Here is a 21,293-nt window from a genome sequence, read left to right on the forward strand (position 1 = left end):
TCTCTAACACACTCTCTTGGAGCTTGTCAAATAGGGCAGGAAGACTTCATTATCCTCCAGTCCGGTCTATGTTGGCCATGACAGGTTCATCCGCCGGCCACCCCACAATCGATACAGCTGACAGTACAGTGTCTGTGTGTAGGTGTGTGTGTGTCTGAGAGCGAGGCAGAGAGCGAGTGTGATTAACTTCAGCCAGGAAAGCCATGATGTGTATGAGCAAGTGATGAGCTGAAGTGTCAAAAACCAACACTCTGTTGCCATTACTTATTATTTCTCCTTTTCCTTGTGTTTGTTTTCTTCACACGCATGCACCACACATGCACATGAACACACACACACACATTGCACATTGACATTTACATACTTTTTTTTCACAGCACCTTCCACTTGGTGACATGTGGCTGAGTAGAACAGCTGGGCAGTTTACACCAACCATACATTTCTGTTTTAGTTTCTGTTTCTAGGATTCAATATTCAAACCCTGGCATAGAGCGGAATAGCATACACTGTCTCACTGTAGCTGGCTATATAATTGTTGTGGTAGTTGGAAAAAAGTACCCAGTAGGCACTTTTGAACTTTCCATAGTTATAACTTCTGGAGGAAATCCTTCCTGCTGTTTAAAGTTCAAAGTTCAACACCCTGTCTTTTATGAGGGTGCTGTAGCTCCTACACCAGAGTAGGTGCTCTCCAGCACAAGAAGAAAGCCTGTAGGAACCGGTAAACATGCATGCATTGGTGTAGTACATACAAGTGACTTGAAAGACCACTAGAGGTCTTTAAAGGATGCCCAAATGGGTCAGAGGTGTATAAAATAAAAAGTTACAAACCCTTAAACAATCTATAAGTGTATTTCAAGAATATTTATAACATATAAAATAAAATGAATATGCACAGTATTCTCAGCCTCATGGTTTCCTCTTGCAGACCGTGGTGATCCAATGACACGCAACGGTGCAACAGATGAAATGCTTTGTAACATGGCAGATGCAACATGCTACCTCGATTTCACATTTTTCCAGGGCTGACACCTAACTTTAGTATTTAATATGAAATATAGATGAGCACAATGAATGGATGGATAATTACCTCTGCCAAAGGGAATCTTTTCTTGGTAATGTTTTCATGTCTTTCAGTTTTGAATGAATTCTGTTAATAATTTGTTAACAATCCATTAAAAATTTGGTTACATCCATCAAGTACTTCAAAGTCAGCTAGATGATTTATTGGTCAAAAACTGAGAAAAGCCCTACAACAGTCACCTCAAAGCTCTTTATATTGTAAGATAGACCCTACAATAATACATTTGGAGAAAAACCCAACAGTCATATGACCCCCTATGAGTAAGCACTTTGGCGACAGTGGGAGGGAAAACCTCCCTTATAACAGGAAAAAACCTCCAGGCTCAGGAAGGGGCGGCCATCTGCTGCAACCAAATAATTTAGAAGAGCCAGGGACATCCCCTCTGCCAGGTCACACCCTGTACGTATCTTCTTGTATACACACCAAATGTACTATAGTATTAGCTTTTTCATTGCATTTCTCTGTTTCAGTAACAGGGAATGCTAGCAGACTCAAAGTGTAGCGTAAACGTGTAATCCAACCGTTAGTGCTCTTGCCTTGTCTTGTGAGTTTACAGCTGCTTCAGAGGTTTTCCTGAAGCTGAATTGATTAACATTAAGATAGAGAGAAAAGTTAAAATGAGCACTAACTTATAACACTAACTGTTTTTCACCAGAGTGTAATTGAAGCTTCTTAAGCAGGACAAGATGCAATTTAAAGTTTTGAGGGCAGAAGAGGAAAGTTGTATAAGAGCTGGTGCCAATGCATTAAAACAGAAACACTACCATACATATCCAGCAGTGTCACTGACATAGCTTTATCTTTTATTCCCATTCATTTGATCAAAAAATCAACTAAAAGTGAAAATCTGTTCTTAAAATGCTAATGCTAAACTTTTAATGATTGCAACTCATTTAACCACATTTTAATCATAATAATAAGTAAATCAATTGGTAATTCAAGTTATTAAGCTCCTGCTTATTTATATTGAAACAGGAAAAGGCTTCTCATAAAAAATGTATTTCACTGTACTGTGTTATGACTTAATTGATGATATTACAGTTAAATTAGTTTAGAATTGCTTTTCTCAATGAGAAAACTAACCCTCTGGGTGCTTTTCTGCTGCCATCAGCAGGACTATTCTCCAGGCCTGATTGCATACTTCCTTAAGACACCTTTAGCTTGTCTTTGAACTATCTCTGCTACCCTCTCGATGACCATCCGCTACAGTGTAATTGGCTCGACAACCTCCCACGAGACAGTAGCATCCTACAATTCAGCAAAACTGCTGCTGAATGGTGGTGGAGCTTACTCACCTCTGCAGCAGCTCTTTGGAAATATTTCTCTTAATAAAGATGTCAGGCGAAGGCAATGATGTTCCACAGGTGCTGGATCACTGGTAAAGACCCTCTCGTGGTTTGAATGCCCAGGTGTTTGAGTAGCTCAGGCTCCCCAGGATGCCACCATTGTGTTGCTGGCTTTAACAGGTGCAGCAGGGATCATCTGTTCAGAGTGAAATGATCTGAGAGTCAAAGCATTCTCCTGTTGCACCAGTGGAAGCTTAATTTTTTCTTTCTTTTTGCTTCTACATTTAGTTTGTGTTTTCTAGACAGAAAACACTTTGCTAGCATACCTAAACCCATTTAATGCATTAAAATAACTTAAAAAAAGAAGTTGGGTTTTCTTTCAGCCACAGTTTTTAGAACGTAGAAGCTGGTACCTTCTTAATGAAGTCTCAAACATTCAATTTAACCTTACCCTAAGTGAAAGGTTTTTCCATTTGGTGTCCTTTTCTATGAAATTAGATGCATGTTAACCTAACCCAAAGCCTGCCCATACCCCTAAGGCTGGCCTTAAATGGAGTGCCAATGAACCTGGTGGAAGATGAGTTTGTTGTGCAATGTATTCAGGAAATACCTTTTGGAGTCATATCGACTAACAGTCAAAATTTTTATCCATCCATTTGCTTCCGCTTATCCTTTTCAGGGTTGTGGGGGGCGCTGGAGCCTATCCCAGCTGTCATAGGGCGAGAGGTGGGGTACACCCTGGACAGGTCGCCAGGCCGTCGCAGGGCCAACACACAGAGACAGACAGCCACTCGCACTCACACTCACTCCCGCATCCACAGAAAGACCCCGGCCTGATGGTGGAATTGAACTCAGGACCTTCTTGCTGTGTGGCAACAGTGCTGCCCCCAAATTTTTATAAGACCCCAATTTTTCCAGTTATTTATTGCAATTCAAGTCATTCAAGTCCAATGAATAGCTTGAAATGGTACAAATGTAACGGGGGAAGGTAAAGTTACCAAAAAATAATGTACATTTCAGAATTATACAAAAAGACCTTTTTCAGGAAACACAAAATGGGTAAAAATTTAAAGCTGTTCTGCAGCAATAGCGTTTGATCAAGCCTTGAAGCTACTAATTCCTACAAGTGTTCCAAATTTTCTGGATTACTTACAACCTCCTCTGTCTGCATAAAAGCAGTGTTGGAACACACTGTGGTACCATACCCTCGTGAGCATCAGTTGAACAGTACTGTACTGCAGAAAGTAGTGTGTTGCTACAAAAATGGCGAGAAAAAGGCAATTAACAATGGAAGAGACACGGACCATCATAATACTTAAAAATGTAGGTCTTTCCTACAGAGAAATTGCAAAGAAAGTAAAGGTGTCAGTGAGTACAGTTTCCTTCATCATCAAAAGGCATTCAGAAACAAGCTCTGACAGGAAGATCTGGCAGACCCAAAGCCACAACTGAATCAGAGGACAAGTTTCTGAGAGTTAACAGCTTGCGTGATAGGCGACAGGACAACAGCTTCAAGCACAGCTTAATAGTGGTCGTAGTAGCAAGTCTCAGTTTCAACTGTGAAAAGAAGACTTCGAGCTGCAGGTTTGACAGGATGAGTTGCAGCAAGAAGGCCAGACGTCAGAGTAAGACAAAGAGGCTTGCCTGGGCCATGAAACACTGCGATTGGACTACTGAAGACTGGAAGATGGTATCATGGACAGATGAATCAAACTTTTAAATCTTCGGTTCATCACACAGGATCGTTATAAGGCGTCGAGTTGGCGAAAGGATGGTTCCACAGTGTGTGGCATCATCACCATCAGGAAGTGTGATTGTCTGGGGCTGTTTTGCTGGATCCAGGCTCGGTGACTTGTGCAGAGTGAGGCACTCTGAACCAAAACGGCTACCTCAGCGTTTTGCAGCACCATGCAGTACCCTCTGGTATGTGCGTCTAGTTTGTCAGGGGTTCATCCTACAGCAAGATAATGACCCAAATATGGGTTCAAGCCCATCAGATTACCTTTGATGAGTCAGATGTTTAAAATACATTTTGGTCTATAAATTGATTTCATGATTTCTTTTTTAACTCCAGTTACTTATTTGTACTATGCTTTAATTTCAGAGTGCAATCAGGCATTAAACTGCATGATTTTCAGTGAAAAAAATGAAAAATTGGGGTGTTCTAAAGCTTTCGACTGGTCATGTATGTTGCAATGGTTTTTCAAGTCCTTCAGCAGTTTCTGAACATGTATGAGGCATTTTTGATAGCTTTAAAAATGCTAACTGTTGGAAGAAATCATCTTGACTGTTCCAGTGAAACTCACTCTCTGACAAGCTACACAAATATGGATTTTCTGTACTGTATTATCTCAATTTTCACTTGAGAAAAAGTAAACCAGTAGCTGCTCTTTTAGCCTGTGATTGACCCTGTGATATCGAAGTTGTCATCATTGATGACCCTGACCAGAACCAGAACCCTATCCCTAACCCTGTTTGATTTTCTCTCACATGTTGCCATTAAATAATAATTCTAACTGATACACAACAAAAACTATTCAGATAAAAATATTCTATTTAGTCTTTCTCTAAAATGTGTTAGGGTTAGCGTTACCCTCTGACCTGGAAAACAGAACATATAAAACATTCTTCTCACAAACACATGTTGGATTCTTCTCTCGTTAGCATAGAAAGGATGAAAAGGAGCTAATATAACTGCTCTGTTTTATTTAAGAATTTGTTCACTGTGATATTCTTTTTCTAAGTTCATTAGTAATAAATGTGATTTACCTTTAGCTTTAAAAAAAAGGCTTTTTGAGAAAATGATAATAATTTTAATACTAACAAAAACTAATAGTTGCTCATTCTAAAATCTAATGTATTTATCCACTTATTGGAGGCCTGTCTAGCTCATAAGTTCCCCTTATTACCCAGGCGCTGTTTGCCAAAACATTATTCTCACACAGTGTTTTGCTCCTGGTCAGCTGGCTTGAAAATTAATTTTGCTTTATTAACATTTATTTCTTGTTTGTATAGAACAAACAATAAATGAGTTTGGAAGGATGAGAAACATGAAAATGTATGCACAGACAAATCCAGATACATCTCCGGGCGTGGCTGGTCTGGCAATCTGGCATTCCCGGCATTTGCCCAGAGGGCTGATGCACTTGTGGGGCGAAGGGTCAATCTAATTACACAGACAGGTTCCGTTTAAGAGATTTTTTAATACAACAGGTCTGGCAGTAACTAGGCCAGGCCTGGGTGTGGCATATAAAACTGAACTCGGGGTATTTTTGTCTAATATTAAAATTTGTCTGATCTGAATCATTTAGGTGTGACAAATATGCAAAAGCACTTTGTGAAACGGATATCATCAAAGATGGAACTGTTCTCCTGCTGGCTGCAGTAGTGAACTGAGACCATAAGCTGACACTGCTGTGGACCTCTGCCGTGGACGCTGCCACTGTAGATACTTTTTTCATACATTCTTTGGAAAAACGATTGTATAACAAATTCACGTTTGTTTGAATATTTTTGCACACAGCTGCGCACAGAATCTGGTAAAAATTGCATCTCAGAATAGATATTAATAGCAATTAGACCATTTCCCCTGATCCCAGACCAGTGCAATTAACACTCCTATTCCAGAAAGGTTATCGCTGTCAAAGAGCCCACAGACACCCACACCCACACACACGCACACACATAGATGCGCACACAGGAGTTATTAAGTCTGTTATGGTTGTGTGGCTGATAGTATGAGAAGCAGAAAGGTGCGGGGCAGAACCTGATATTTCCACTGAGTTAATATTCAGACCTGTTACTTCACATAGAGCCCAGCATTAAGCCTGGAAATGCCACCAATGAGCTTCCACATACACATACATGCTCACACACACGCATACACACACAGTATTAGCCAGCCAGCAGACTCCACTTATTCTTAGTCTTCAGCGTCTCTTTTTGTTTCCCCTCCCTCTGCCATTCTTTGGCTGTCCACAGCTCCATCAAATATACTAATCTGAAATTAGATCTCTCAAGGAAGACACCATTCATCAGCTGTGTCTCCTTTGTCTTTTCTTTTTTTTTCATTTCTCTTCTAAAAACTTGTGTCTGCTTTAATGCAGGTTGTGGAGTGGGGTAAAATATTATTAGTATAGTCTGGCCGTTAAGTGCAGAAGTCTGACAGATAGTGTGTTAGTATTTTACACAGGGCATGGCAATAATCTGTGGATTTTAGTAGCCAGTAAAGATGTGCAATCCAGTTTAGTACAGCAAAGCAACACATTGTTCCATTATCCAACTTTTGCAGTAAAAATGGAACAAGCTAACACATTGTCTAAATATTGAACACAGTTAATAACTGTCATGCAGACATATATATGACACTTCTGAACAGTCACGGCTCACAGGCACAACTGCCAGAGTACTGCTGCTCACTATTTCCAGCAGTTGCATCACAGGATCTTCATTAGTTACACAGCTCGTACTGCTAATTGTACACATTATATTTGTTGCTGCTGGCTCCCTTCTTAATGCCCAAATGTTCCCTCATTACTAAACAGATTTATGAATCTATAATTTATGAATCTATACTTTTGACCCTGTGTGGATTAGAGAAAATCCAAAGTAAATGAAAACGTGTGCCCCTGATTCTTGTTTTCTAAAGTGATTTAAGATGTATGCTGTACAATCAGTCCCCCGGGGAAAAAGAACAGTTTCAAGAAATGATTAAAGCCCCAAATTGTATGTAACCTTCTGACCACAACTGTATGGTGCTGCCAAAAAAAGCTGATTACAGCGACTGCCAAAAGGTTGGATGTAAAACACCAACTTGCCTGTAAACACTTTCCAACTACTCTCCAAGTCGTATTGAACTCTTTCTCTTAGCAGGTCATCTGCCTTTACACACCCTCATCTGTCACACCAGAGGAGGGTGCTTGCATGTCGTCTGTCATGACATTTTTCAGAAAAACGTCCTTTGTCTTTCTCTTTTCCTGCAACATTCAACATCCTTTGTCCAATAATATCCACAATCTCGTCTCTGCACATGTCCAAACCATCTTGCCTTTGCTTCTCTAACTTTGTCTCCAAACCTGTGCTGTTCCTCTGATGTACTCATTTCTTAACTTGTCCATGCTGTCACAAATCCCCCCTGAAACTCCTCCCTCTCCACCTCTCTGCACTCTCTTCTTCACTTCTCTTGTGCACATTTGAACTCATCAGCCTTTATTAGCTCTGCTCCTTGCTCCTCACTGTTATACCTGTCTCTCTCTCTCATTCACACACGTTCTGTCTTGCTGCTGCAGACCTTCATTCCTCTCCCTTCCAACCGCAAAAAGTGTGACACAAATTTGAAATGGAGACCAGTGTAAAAGATGAAGCCACAACTTTTACTCTGAAGGCAGATGCTCTGTGTTCATGGTTCACATTGCACTACAGCTTGGTGAGTGAATCGGGAGAGTTTGCAGACATTCATGCAAACTAAGGGGAACTGCAGCAATTTCCTAGTTAATAAAGTTCCGTTAGATTTTCTGCTTTTTAGCTAAATTGTCTGTTTCATATAATGGGGAAAAATCCAGTTCAGCCACCCACCTACATTAAAAATTAATTCAATTCATTGTAACAGCTGCCACATTAGTGTCAATCAAGGTGTTCATGCTTTGCTATTACTGTTTATTTTGATTATGTTTTTGCAGATTTTACAGGATTAGTCAAAACTACAAATGGAATATAAGGGTGAACAGGGCATCTGAGGTTATTTCATTGTAACCACATGGATGGAGGTCTATGTAAATAAGCATGGGTGCTTGGAGGAAAATACAAATAAGGACAAAAAGAGGGGACATACTGATAGGTTACAGTGAGAAACAGAACTTGTGTCATTTTTGCCTCAGTCTTCTTTTTATTTTTCATTAAGACGTCGATCAGTTCAACAACACTTTGTTTGCTTGTGTGGTCTGAAGCCTGGAGCATACTTGGTTGGAAACTTGTATGAGATGTGGAAACTGAGCAGGACGTATTATTCATCAGCACAGCAGACTCCCTGCGACAGCATGTGTGTTTATGCTACAGTCATGAGCACACATTAACCCCTCCTTTCAACTCCTTTCCTCTCTACATATCTGTGAGTCAGCCTTTGATTCTCTCTGTTATCTTTTTCAGCATCCATTCTCTTTCATATCACACATTATGAATAGACTGATATAGATTTCATGGTACAGGACGTCCAACTTCTGTGAGAATAAACCCGCAAGGTGTAGACGGCAGCTTAGAAACGACTGCTTTAACAAACGCTTTTATTCTGCTTAACAACAGCTTCTCTGATCTCCCGGCCACTCAGATGGCAGCTTCTTTGGAAACAGTAAATGGACGGAGACAAACAAAAGAAATTGAGATTAAAGAGAGAAAGGGAGTGTAAAGAATTGGATAAATCAAAGAATGTGGATCAGGGAAGAAATAATTGCCGCAGAGTTAGCAGAGGCTGAGCTGTTTGACTGCGTGACCCCATGACATCCTGATTGGAAACACAATTAGCAATAAATAAGGAGAAGTTATCACCAGCCTGGATTTTTTTTATCACTTTGTCTTTGCTTGTTATTTTTCCTAATGAAGAAGTGATATATCAGTCATGTTATCTGTCCTTTCAGGGCATGCTTTGGAGATCGGTGGACTGAGGTACAGACAGTCGGTGGTTTATCAAGCACTCTGCCTTATCGCTTCTGTTTACTGTTGTATCAAACTGTTTATCAGTGTTGGTATAGTTACTCAAGAAGAGTAATGGATTACACATTACTCATTACTTTTCTCTTAATAATACAACACATTACTCACCAGAAAAAGTAATTACTTGCACTGGCGGTTACATTTCTTTATTGTTATTCCATTAAATGATATCAAACACATTGTCTCATAGTTACCAGTTAACAGTATAAACCTGAGGCTACAGTCCAACACGCAGACAACACAGTTCTTTCTGTCCTGGACGCTGTTTGTATTTAGTTCTTTTTTCGCCATAAAAATGAGATTAATGTCCAAATCTCTACTCATGAAAAACTTTAGACCATTTTCCTCCTCCCACACATGTCCTCCCTGCACCTCTATGGATTTGCAGATTCATTCCTCAGTTAACTTACACTTTTTCTGATTTGTTGCAGTGCCAACTTATATTCTCTGGATCAAATCGTCACCACCACCGAGCTAATTTATTGAATCGGCTACTCTTTTGGCAAAGCTTTAACCCATTAGATAAAGTTCACAGACCTTAAAGTAACAGGCTGTCAAACCATGAATAAAAACATGTTCTACTGCAGTAGCTCAGTTTCATCTCAAAGAACTGTCTTTCTTTCTTCAGCCTCTTACAATTGCAATTATTAATCTCCACCCCTTCAGCCAGTGCTGACCTGGCTTTCATTGAATCATTGGCACTAAGTGTGATTACCACTATGAACTCAAGTGAATAAAACTCAAGGAAAAAAATGTTTTGAATGAGTGAGAATGTGTTTAAAGTTCTATAAAAACATTAAATATTTCAGTGTCTTAACAGGTGAAACTTGTTCAAGGCTTATCTAAAAAGTGACTTATTTAATAAATGGGTTCAGGACACTGAAAATTTGGTTCAGAAAATGGAAATTTGTCTTTCCGCAGATGAGAGAAATAGTTTTTTAAAATCTTTATCACTTGAACAAACCTGAGCAGTTTTGCCTTTTAACCCCAGTTATCGATGTGGAGGATGGTCATGTTTATTTTGATGTGGTTTAAAAAATGTGCTTTAAGAAAATCCAGTCAAACCGTGGCATGGCACTTTAAATATTTCCGGTGTACATTGTCTGGATTTCTAAAATTAAGCAAACTATATTGGAGAGGAATTTTGCCACATTTGTCATTTTGATACATGCTGCAGTCCAGAAGTACTTTGACCTAAAACCTCAGAAAATACGAGTGGCTTTTTACTCTCCGTCTGTCACATTTGCTTCCTCCTGATGAGAGATCTGATGATCTGAAAGGCAGGAAACAGATGTGTGATTTACAGCCAATTAATTTTGTTCTCTGCTGCATTTTGTGTCTCTGTTGTACTTCACACTCGTTCTCACTCTGTCTGACACACACAATGCCACGCGCACCTACACCACACTGTCAGCTGGCCGCTTTGTGAAGCACTGCATTTCTGTTGTTGGGGTGATAGAAAACTCCCTTATCGTGCTCTCAGAAAGATAAACATGCCCTGCTGAATCTTTCACTTCTTCTTTTCCCTGTCTGTTTGCTGAGGAATAGCTGCAAAGATTTCCATTATTCTCCAAACTAAAGTACAAGCAATCTGGTTCAATCTTGTTCCCTCCCTGCTTGCCGAACCGCTCCCAACCTCCTGACAGTCTGCCGTCAGCTGCTGTGATTTTTCACGCTAGAAGAAAATTACCAGGAGCTAAACTCTGAGATTTCCCAAGAAAAGTGGAACCAAAAAAAAGGTTGAGAGCACAGTGATGGCAAGACAGGAATAATGAGGGAGGTAGAGAGGTATACACCCCGCTAATTAGCTGGGGTCTTTACAAGTTCAAGGACAGTTTCAATTTAACTGATAAAGATGAGAGGATGAGGATGGCAGGGAAGGGTGAGGTTGGTTGAGGCTTTCTACATCTTAATTATCTAGTGGTGGTGGGGGGGGGCATGTGTTGAGGAATCTGGGGAAAGGAGGGAGGGCACAGATTGAGTTCAGGATGAGGAAAGAAGTTGAAGGGCTTCTACGGAAAACCCAGACGTCTTATCCGAGGTTGAGTTCAGCTGGGGGTCGGCCCCAAGCTTCCTGGGGTCAACGATTTCCCTTTCAATTACTTCGCCACTTGCGCAAGGATTCTCAGCCCAGGAGGATCATGGATAACCCGGGGGTTAAACACACATGCATTACTTAATTCAAACACGCATACAAATTGGCTTCACTCAAGCTTGTGATACTCAGGAATGATCAGTCCTGAGTTTCTGTGACATCGTGGTGACGATTCAAACGTATCAACTTTACCTCTGATGTAACAGCTCATGGGAAGAGTTTCTATTCTCTTGGTGAAGGGGGAAGTCATTGTTTGAGTAGTTATTTAGAAGCGTTACCTGAGTGAACATTAATGTCAGTGGTCACCATGTAATAAAACACTTTCAAAGTTCGCAACAAAATAAAGATTTAAAAATCTTTCTCTCCTGGAATTATACAAATATTTCTCACATAGTTTAGTTAAAATTCTTTGATAGTCACATTGTATGCAAAAGGTTTCACAGGTTAGGGTCAGGATAACAAATGACAAGTAAATACTTCCTGTTGATGCTGACGTGGCACAAAGATTAAAAAGTATATATTTGTTAGCAAAACAAAGAAGCTTGCAATAGCTGCTGAGTTTGACAGCTACACTCAAAATTTGTCTCAAAGTGTCGTGTGCAATTACAGTGTGAACTGGTATGATTTTTACCCAGGAAGTAGTGTAGGAAATATGGGTGCCAGTTGGTCAACATATAGTCAGGGCCGTAAGCAAATGGACAATCACATTTTGTTGTTGTTTTGTTTTTTATTGCTTCTGTACAGATTGAGTGGATTTTAAACTGTATAGTATGTCAATAACTGTTTTGGAAATACATAGTGTCACATTTTCAGAGACACAAAAGTAAGTGGAAAAACTGACATCACAACTTAAAGAATTGTTTTGAGTAATGACTGCTTGAAGTGTTGAACCATGGACACCAAACGCTGTGTATCCTCCCTTGAGATGCTTTGCCAGGCCTTAACTGCAGCCACCTTTGGCTGCAGCTTGTTTGTGGGTCTCTCTCCCTTCTGTTTTCTCTTCAGTAAACTAAAAAGCATGCCTCATTGGGTTCAGTTCAGGTGACCGACTTGGCCATTGAAGAATCTCCTTTCTCATTGCCTTGAGAAACTCTTGGGTTGCTTTTGCAGTACGCTTTCGATTATTATCTATTTGTACTGTGACGTGCTGTCCATTCAGGGTTGCATTTTTCAGTATTCATCTGAATAAGAGCAGAGAGCACAGCCCTGTACACTTAAAAATGTATCATACCATTAGCAGTCACACCATCACTGAACGCTAGTGACCTGGTTCTGTTATAATGACAGTGGCTCTGTAATAATGTGTAATTGTGCATTTGGTGGGATAAAGTGGGTCCACTTGTCTCTTCAGAGGGTATCGTCACTGCAGTCGGCCATGGAGGGGAGTTTTCTCCATTCTGCCATCATAGCAAGGGTAGATAGATGTTAGAAAGAGCTGTACAACATCTTCATCAAAGCTGCAACATCCATCCATCCATTCTCTGCCACTTATCCTTTTCAGGGTCGTGGGGGGGCTGGAGCCAATCCCAGCTGTCTTGGGGCGAGAAAAGCTGCAAAATATCTTTTGCAAATGTGGTGTTCATTCGTTAAGTAATGTTCCATAAAGCAGTATGTCAGCAGTAGTGTCTACTGCTGACATACTGCTTTATGGCACCAATTGTTCCTTTAGTTTAGAAGATCGTTTTCTGTCTTTGATATTGTTTGTGTTTTTCAATGGTAGTTATTATGGATATCTATGCCATGGGGAGTTTACATAGTTAATCATCAGTTTGAATAGTGGTAAATGGCAGATCTCACATAAAAGTTACAATTAAATTGATTTCTTATTTATAAAATTACCCATTTCATTCCATACAAATCACCCTTGTGAACAATTCACCCTTTATAAGGACCTCTATTTGCTTTATGTAACATGCAAAAATATTTTTTCAACAAAAGCATGAAAAAGGAAGAAAGCTACTCTCAAAATCACATTCCCCTACAGTTCTGGTTATTTGCATGAAGTTTTGACATCTCACAATTGAGTCTCCATGTTACCATGAATAAACCAGTTGACAGAATATCCCCACTTCCTCAATGAAAGTCTGGGGATGCTTTTATTTCTATTAGAGGAGCCGAGAAGGATGATATGTACCCGCTCTCATCTTCGTGTATGATGTTTCTGAGCAAGTGGATTTGCACATACAGAGAAAACTATAAGTAGGAAGAATATATAAAGTCCTTCTATACAGCAGTTTACTCAGTCTAGACTAGATTGTAGTAGGTGCTTACATGTAAATTGAACTTCACATGTGTTTATCTTAAATGACTTTTCCATGATATGATAACATTTATTTCATGCAATTAATACAGTTCACATATAATGCAATAATCTTTGACATGTCACAAACTGGGCCATCAGTGGAACCCAATCGTATTCACCATCTTGGAACCATAAACGTCAGTCGGAGGCTATTTTAGATTTGTGAGATAGTCATGTCCGGATCAGTCATTGTGTCACAGAAAGACTGAAACTGCCATCACCGGAGTCGTTTTTCTATCATGATTTGAACTTTTTTTGTACCCAAAGAGCAGACTGTGACTACAACTGAGAGTTTTATAATGCTTACTTACAAATGAAGAGAGTTCAGTGACAGGCAGTAGGGAGTACTGGGGCAGTATCTGTAGAAAAGGAGAAAGAGAGTATTAGATAAAGTTGGTCTCAGTCAGAGAATTGCCAAAATAAAGTGAGTGGACAAGTTGCGGTCTTACTTGTTAGTGCAGGAGAACAGTCCTTGGAACAGGGTTCTGGGAAGATCCAAGGTGAGCAGCAGAGTGTCGATGGTGAGTCAGTGGGCAGGTGAATGGCAGGAATCCACAGAGAGTATCTGTGAGACCGACAAAAGCTTGTGATTGGCTGTGAACTCTCGACTCCTTGAGGCTGATTTTCCAATGAATATGGATCAGACTTCAGGCAAAGAAATAGAAGACAGATAAAAATACTGAGTGGACATAATGAACTGGCAGAGAACGACTGCCACAGTTGGCCCTTAAATACACAGCACAATGAGTTGATGCTCAACAGGTGTGAAAGTGCAAGCCTATGTTCCCTCCATGGAAACACAGGTTTGCACCTGGATATTCAGCTTTTAAGATCCAACAGAGTGAGAGTTGGGTTGCACCCTGCTCACTCCTCCCCACCCCCAACAACAGCATCCAATACACACTCAACACAAGGCTCCAGCCTGTCTCTCTCAACCACCCAGGTTAGGAGGGAACTGAGGAGGATTAATGGCAAGAAGGCAGCGGGCCCAGATGGCATCAGCTCGAGGGTCGTCAGGTCCTGCGCGGACCAACTGTGTGGGGTGATGGAGCACCTCTTCAACCTGAGCCTGAGGTTGGGAAGAGTCCCACAGCTCTGGAAAACCTCCTGTGTTGTACCAGTGCCAAAGACTTCACGCCCCAAGGACCTCAACAGCTACAGGCCGGTGGCTCTGACATCCCACCTGATGAAGACCCTGGAGCGGTTGGTCCTGGCTCAGCTTCGGCGCCTAACAAGCTCATCACTGGACCCACTTCAGTTTGCCTACCAGCCTGGCATTGGAGCGGATGATGCCGTCATTCACCTCCTACATCGTTCCCTCGCTCACCTGGAGACCGCTGGAAGCACTGTGAGAATCATGTTCTTTGATTTCTCCAGTGCCTTCAACACTATTCTTCCCTCGGTTCTGAAGGACAAGCTGGAGAACTCTGGAGTGGACCATCACCTCACTACCTGGATCCTGGACTACCTCACCGACCGACCACAGTATGTGAGGACTCAGGGCTGTGTGTCGGACAGGGTCGTCTGCAGTACGGGGGCCCCACAGGGAACGGTTCTGGCTCCGTTCCTCTTCACCATCTACACTGCAGACTTCTCCCACAATTCCACCCAGTGCTTCCTGCAGAAGTTCTCTGATGACTCTGCAATAGTCGGCCTCATCACTGATGGGGACGACAAGGAGTACAGAGGACTGACTCAAGACTTTGTGGACTGGTGCCAGCTGAACTACCTCCAGATCAATGCCAGTAAAACCAAGGAGCTGGTGGTAGACTTCCGCAGGCACAAGCATTCTCCACTGCAACCACTGAACATCCAAGGTATGGACATTGAGGCTGTGGACAGCTACAGGTACCTTGGTGTTCATCTGAACAACAGACTGGACTGGACTCATAACTCAGACGCCCTCTACAGGAAAGGGCAGAGCAGGCTGTACCTGCTGCGGAGACTCAGGTCGTTTGGGGTGGAGGGCCCACTCCTGAAGACCTTCTATGACTCTGTGGTGGCTTCTGCTATCTTTTATGGTGTGGTCTGCTGGGGCGGCAGCATCTCTGCTGGGGACAGGAAGAGACTGAACAGGGTGATCCGAAGGGCCAGTTCTGTTCTAGGATGCCCTCTGGACCCAGTGGAGGTGGTGAGTGACAGGAGAATGGCGGCTAAGCTGTCATCCCTGTTGGACAACGTCTCCCACCCCATGCAGCAGACTGTGACAGCACTGAGCAGCTCCTTTAGTGGGAGACTGCGGCACCCACGGTGTGGGACGGAGAGATTTCGCAGGTCTTTCCTCCCCACTGCTGTCAGACTCCACAACAAAGACTTTAACTGAACAAACACACACATCCACACATGTGCAATAACACTAAGTGCAATAATCCTTTCTGGCATCGTTGTATTTTTACTCAGTTGTATATAGCATTCGTATTCTATTTTTATCTTATTGTATATTTTTATTCTATTTTATTCTACTGTATATAGTATATTATTTTATTCTATTCTGTACAGCTGTGTACTGTATTTATTCTTATTGTATTCTAATTTTTGCATCATAACTTTTGCACTGTCCACTTCCTGCTGTGACAAAACAAATTTCCCACGTGTGGGACTAATAAAGGTTATCTTATCTTATCTTATCTTATCATTTTAGATACATGGTAAAATACAGAGACTAAATGGTGAACAGGCTGATCCATGTATAGCTCTCTTCTACTCGCCTGGAGTACACTATACAACATGCCACATATATCCAATCACACAAGCACTGTCTTTTAAGCTTCTTAGTGCTTCCTAATTCATTCATACACATTTAGACTCTTATTTGGGGTTAGTACCTTGCCTAAGGATACTTGGCATGCAGACTGGAGGAGCTAGGGATCGATCCAGCAACCTTCCAATCAGTAGATGACCTGCGCTACCTCCTGAGCTACAGCCACCTGTAAAATTTTAAAATGTAACTAAATGTTAAATTGGTCTTACAGTCCTACTTTTTATAAGAGTTCCCTTTTGGTAAGCCAAAATTTAAAAACTCCATATTGGGGGTAAATGTAAATCTAACCCTAACTATGAACTTGTCGCTAGCTACAGGATGGATGTCCAGAGGTGACTATATTTTTTATTTAATTTTTATTTAACCTTTATTCAGTGTTGGGGAGTAACGGAATACATGTACCGCCGTTACGTATTTAAAATACAAAATATGAGTAACTGTATTCCGTTACAGTTACCGTTTAAAAAGGTGGTATTTAGAATACAGTTACTTTGTTGAAATAAATGGATTGCACTGCGGTACTTCCCTGTTTCATATAGTCGCGGGTCAGGACTGTTTGGGTTTGTTTGACAGCTACGTTCTGTTGTTCCAGGCGGCAGCGTTATGGTTGCCATGGTTACAGGGCGACGCTCTCTCTCTCTCTGCGACTGTGTGTTTCCTGGGTGAGAGAGCCCATTTCGTTGTTGTTGTGCTAAGCTAACAGGCAGAATGCTACAAGCATAGCTCTAAAGAATGTAGCATCATGGGCAGTGTAGTCCGTGTTGCAGGGAGAATGGACTGCCATACACGTTATGTGTCTGTGAGCGCGAGGAGGGAGAAAAAGGGGAGTGGAAAGGTACGAGTTGTCATCGAGGAAAAACGGGAGCTGGAAGCATGTAAATATAATAATAACCACTGCAGCCAAGAAGAGTGCCTGACGAGCCCAGTTGTAAGTAAGCTGTTAAGACTCGACTGTACACCGTGTTCGTGTTTTCCTCCGAAATTAACAAGTTCCGTTGGAGCAGCCTTTCTACGCCTCTCTCTGTCTCTGGCAAGCAGAGTTGACCCACACAACAAAGTAAAGCTATTTTTCGGCTACGAGCCGACAGGGACCTCGCCGTATTAGTCAGAGGTCCCTTTACTACAGTTCGGAGTCGCGGACCTTCAGTAATAGTAATAAATCACACAGCAATAGTACATTCACGTTGTTGTAAAAAGCATGATAATATATTAAGTAATCCAAAGTATTCAGAATACGTTACTGTCATTGAGTAACGTAACGGAATACGTTACAGGATACATTTTGGGGCATGTATTCTGTATTCTGTAATGGAATACATTTTAAAAGTAACCTTCCCAACACTGCCTTTATTTAACCAGGAATGTCCCGTTGAGATCAAAAACCTCTTTTTCAAGGGAGTCCTGGCCAAGAGGCAGCACATTTCAAAACAAATACATACGAACAAACAAAGTTAAAATTACACAAAACAATTACACATTATTGAGGCAGTCTGTAGGCCTTTGAGTTTAGTTTTAAAAACATTTAAAGACAACAGTTCAGTCAGTTTCCAGTCTTTCTGTAACAGATTCCACGAAAAAGGCGCAGAGTGGACAAAGGCTTTCTTACCCAGCTCTGTGCGGGCAAGGGGAACAGACAGCAGCAGCTGATCATTTGAACGCAAGGAGTAAGAACCACTATTTGTCCTTGTGAGCAAAGTACAAATATAAGGAGGCAGCAATCCAAGCATAGCTTTGTAAATAAAAGTGTACCAATGCCTTATATATGTGCTTTGGGTGTCTCTGTTCTCTTTAGCTGCTTATGAAGTATTGTAAAGTGTATTTTACCTGTACACTCATCATTATCATAAAGTCAGGTGAATTGGACTTTCACCCTACACTGAAATCTGATTCTAGACCCTCACATTGACTAATTTGACTAAAAATGTGGGATTTGACAGTTATGTGTCAACCAGCTATACAGTTTCAGGCATATCTGCATGTGAAATGAAATGCAAATGGATGCTAATTAAAATGCCTCGTTTACATTTGTTGTGCTTGTGAATACAAAAATAGTCTGAGCGGTATGTTTAGTAAGGCAGAGGCCTCTTCTTGGAAAGATGCAGAACAGTGCCCAATGGTGCATTTAAATACATGATTTTGAACTTAATATTCTTGTTTATTGTACTTCATAAAAACTGAACATTTTCTGGGTATCTGTAGATAGACGAATTTAGGAGTTCAGCTGACAGGTACTGTATATCTGCCTCCTCCATACAGGAAAGGAGTGAAAGGGGCTTCCTGTGATTGACTTTCTATCTAAGGCTGAATGTAGATGCAAGGAAGTGTAACACACATAAGCACTTTTGGAAATACCAAAGCATTGCACTTACTATTCCTCCTGTAATGCTATAATTACCCACCAACGGTATTCAGTAAACAGTGTAAATCAGATCACATGCATGTACATGAGGCGGATTACATTAAAGGAAATGCTCCCCATCGGAATTCCATAAAGTGAATTCCAACAATGCTGAAATGTAGATCTTGTGATTGCATGTGTGTATCGTGCACCAGCACGATCAGGTGGAATGAATCAGCATCTAAAATCTTAAGTTTAACAGATTAAAAACGAGAAAAAAGATGCTTTTCAGAGAAAAAGAATGTGAAGGTCAGGTTTTTCTGACTGGCAAACATTTGTCACTCCAACACACGCACAAGATAATGAGGTTTGAAATCACCACCAATCATCTGGAAACTGAGACCTTGCTCTTCACATTCTCTGAGATTCATATACAGCACATGACGCATCTGCTGCTTGACTGCCGCCTCTGTGACGGCACTCGCCTCATGTTTTATTTGATGTCAAAACTAATGATCACAAAAGAATGCATGATCATATAGGAAATAGAAACTATGAATCTGAGAAATGCAGGAATGTCTGACTAACCTGAGAATGTTTGCTTCTCTGTCGTGCTCTCTCTTTCCACAGTGGGATGCCATTAATGAGATGGACGAGTACTTCAGTCCTATCCACACATACCAGGTGTGTAATGTTCGTATTGTACTGTGGGGCTGAGTGTGTTAGGATTAACTGTTATAAGACCTTTACCTTGATCCTGGGGAAACTGGGATTTTTCCATCTAAATTAAGTTTGATTTTAAAACACAAAGTGTGAATTAATTAATCATAAATCAGTTCTTTATTTTATTAGGTTATATAGATGGTGCACTACTAATACTGCAAAAATTACAATTCCTCATTATGTACCAAAGTTGAAAATTTTTAACTTATCTGTAAGTTTTCAGTCTGCACCTGAATGATTTTGACAGATGGAACTTTGACATGTATTTGTCTTCATTCATCGTCTTTAACTCACAAAAACATCCAATGAAATCCTAGGAAAGTATATCAGTAGGGCTGATATTCCATGTCCTGACATAGTTGGACACTTTATTGTTTATAAAACAGTTCCCATAGATAAAGCTATTATACTCGAACAATAAGAGAAATCAGCTTATACAATCATTTATTCGACAAAGATATTGATAGAATTATTTTTTTCTGAGTTGACTTCTATATACTGGCTAAATCTGAGCAATCCCATCATGACTGCAGGAACAGCCACTTTGAGCCAAACTGTTGCAGCCGTAACTGTAGATGCCGAGATGTTTTACATCAAAAGGTCTGGTGTTAAGTGACCAGTCCTGGACTTCTAGATGTTGTTAAATAATATTTTAAATAATATAGGGACTATTTTTTGTTTTTTTGTTTGTTTTTCTCCATCGTTCAACTCACATCACAGTTTTTTTCTGAAAGTCTTACCTGAATGGTGTAATGGGGCCGGACGGACGTGGTCCCAGCTAATGAAATTAATTCAAATTGAGAAAAGAATAACGAAATGCAAATATATGTGCGACATTTGTGTAGTTTATAAACACTTTACTTTAGAGTTTACTTATTAAAATGAAAAATTTCAACAATTTGCTTACTTAAATACTAATTATTTGCTCTTAAATATTAATTAACATTAACAAATTAAATTAGAAAATTGCCTGCCAGAGCTAGCAATAAAAATAATCATTTTTTATTCCCCATTTAAAATTCTTATGTGGAAATATTCTTATTTATTTATTTATTTTATTCTAAACTAATGTTAAGGCAAATGACTTTTATGTACATGTTCCAAATAGAAGCTGTGAAATGACAACAGATCTTCCTCTGAATTAGGTCTGTAACGTGATGAGCCCGAGCCAGAACAATTGGCTGGTGACAGGCTGGATCCCTCGGGAAGGAGCCAGGAGGATCTACATCGAGGTCAAGTTCACCCTGAGAGACTGTAACAGCATGCCTGGAGTACTGGGCACCTGCAAGGTAACAGACAGACTGGAAGGGAGGGGGGGGGGCGTGAAGTCCAACATTTGTTGACTAAAGCTGGCAAAGAAAATGCACACACAGTGACTTGTGTTCACTGTATTGAGTATGCTCATTATTCTGAGTATTATGTCAACTCAGAGTAATGGTATCAAACATTTGCCATCTGGTGGTCTGTCTTATGTGCTAAAATTAAAGCATTTTTCATCACAACACTAATTATGACCATCCGAAACCTGAGAAAATGAGAACCAGCTGCAGCTCTGAGGCTGTGTTGTTACTTCATTGAATGACCTAAATATAGACTTATGAAAGCTTTGCCATAGCTAGGAAGCTAACCAGAAGTAACAATGGGACTATTGTGAAGTTTACTCAAAATGATGCTAATAAAATAAACACTGATAGTCAAATTTTACTTATTAAATCTTAGTTATTTATCAACAAGAAGTTCTCAACACAAAAGTGCTCCAATGCTAGCAAGACTTGACAAACTTGTTTATGTACATGAGTCCTTAACTTGACTTTTGGACTGGTAATAGAACAAGATAAGAACAACATTTTTGAATTACTGTGGTGGTGATAGCATCTTGCATTGGGAGGGAAAATAACAAATTTTAGAGGAACTGAAAAGACTACATTATTTGTAGAAAGTGTTTCCAAATGCCACCTTTGGGAGGGAAAATGACAGACTATGTGAACCTTACATCAGTATT

General features: G+C 40.5%; 1 protein-coding gene across 4 annotated transcripts in view; it reads left to right on the top strand.

Annotated features, from left to right (window-relative positions):
• epha8 (eph receptor A8) overlaps positions 1–21,293 on the top strand; it is a 159,090-nt gene that overhangs the window by 56,348 nt on the left and 81,449 nt on the right. For all 4 annotated transcript variants that reach the window (XM_082533556.1, XM_082533557.1, XM_082533558.1 and 1 more), the window contains exons 3-4: positions 19,199–19,252; positions 20,437–20,580. In XM_082533556.1, coding sequence (XP_082389682.1) covers positions 19,199–19,252; positions 20,437–20,580 — 198 coding nt within the window. The remainder of the gene's footprint in view (positions 1–19,198; positions 19,253–20,436; positions 20,581–21,293) is intronic.

Source organism: Aulonocara stuartgranti, assembly GCF_965226115.1.
Source record: "Aulonocara stuartgranti genome assembly, chromosome: 5".
NCBI classification, from domain to species: Eukaryota; Metazoa; Chordata; class Actinopteri; order Cichliformes; family Cichlidae; genus Aulonocara; species Aulonocara stuartgranti.